The sequence below is a fragment of the Emiliania huxleyi genome (assembly GCF_000372725.1).
Source record: "Emiliania huxleyi CCMP1516 unplaced genomic scaffold EMIHUscaffold_373, whole genome shotgun sequence".
In the NCBI taxonomy this organism is placed as follows: Eukaryota; Haptophyta; order Isochrysidales; family Noelaerhabdaceae; genus Emiliania; species Emiliania huxleyi.
In genome coordinates, this window is record NW_005199171.1 from 27,068 (window position 1) to 27,726 (window position 659).

General features: G+C 69.0%; 1 protein-coding gene across 1 annotated transcript in view; it reads right to left on the minus strand.

The window, feature by feature from the left end:
• EMIHUDRAFT_470091 (hypothetical protein) overlaps positions 1-659 on the minus strand; it is a 2,672-nt gene continuing 2,013 nt past the window's right edge. The window contains exon 4 of the mRNA XM_005771705.1: positions 1-655. Within this exon, the coding sequence (XP_005771762.1) occupies positions 14-655 (642 nt within the window). The 3' untranslated portion in view covers positions 1-13. The remainder of the gene's footprint in view (positions 656-659) is intronic.

Genomic DNA, 659 nt, shown 5'->3' on the forward strand with positions numbered 1-659 from the left:
GGGTTGTACGGGTTTACCATTTCATGGTCGGACGCGTCGCCGCACGGCCGAGATCAACGCACTCCTGACCGCTGCACCGGAACTGCCTCTGTGCAGTCTCTCGGTAGAACGCGAGGTCCGCGGCCGAGGTGCGGGGAGCCAGGTTGTGCAGCTGCCCCGGGTCGGTGGCGAGATTGAAGATCTCGACGAAGATGTCGGCCGCTGTGAAGTTGTAGTCGCTCAGCCGCGTGAACTCGGCGTAGAGCAGATCCCCGTGGCCGCCGGGGTCGACGAAGCGCAGGGCGCGGTATGTGTTCGTCTCGGTGCAGTCGCAACGGTGGCCCGGGTCGAGCGACGTGTTGAAGGGAAGTGATCCTGGAGGGTGGCCAGCGCCGCACCGCATCCCCTCGAGCGAGGAGAACTCCGTGCCGCTCGCGCCGCAGCACGTGGCGTTCGTGCAGGCACGCAGGTCGCAGGTGGCGTTGAGCGGCATCGCGCCGGTTCGCGTGTGCGGGCACGGCATGTGGCAGTAACCCTGGGTGTCGTCGCGGTCGCCCTGGCACGTGCTGCCCCTGATGGCGTGCGGCGCGGCCGCGGCGGGCGGCGCGCCGGCCGCCGAGCCGTTTGGTGTGCCGCCGCCGCAGACCGTCAGGTTGCCGAGCGAGAAGAACTCGACCTGC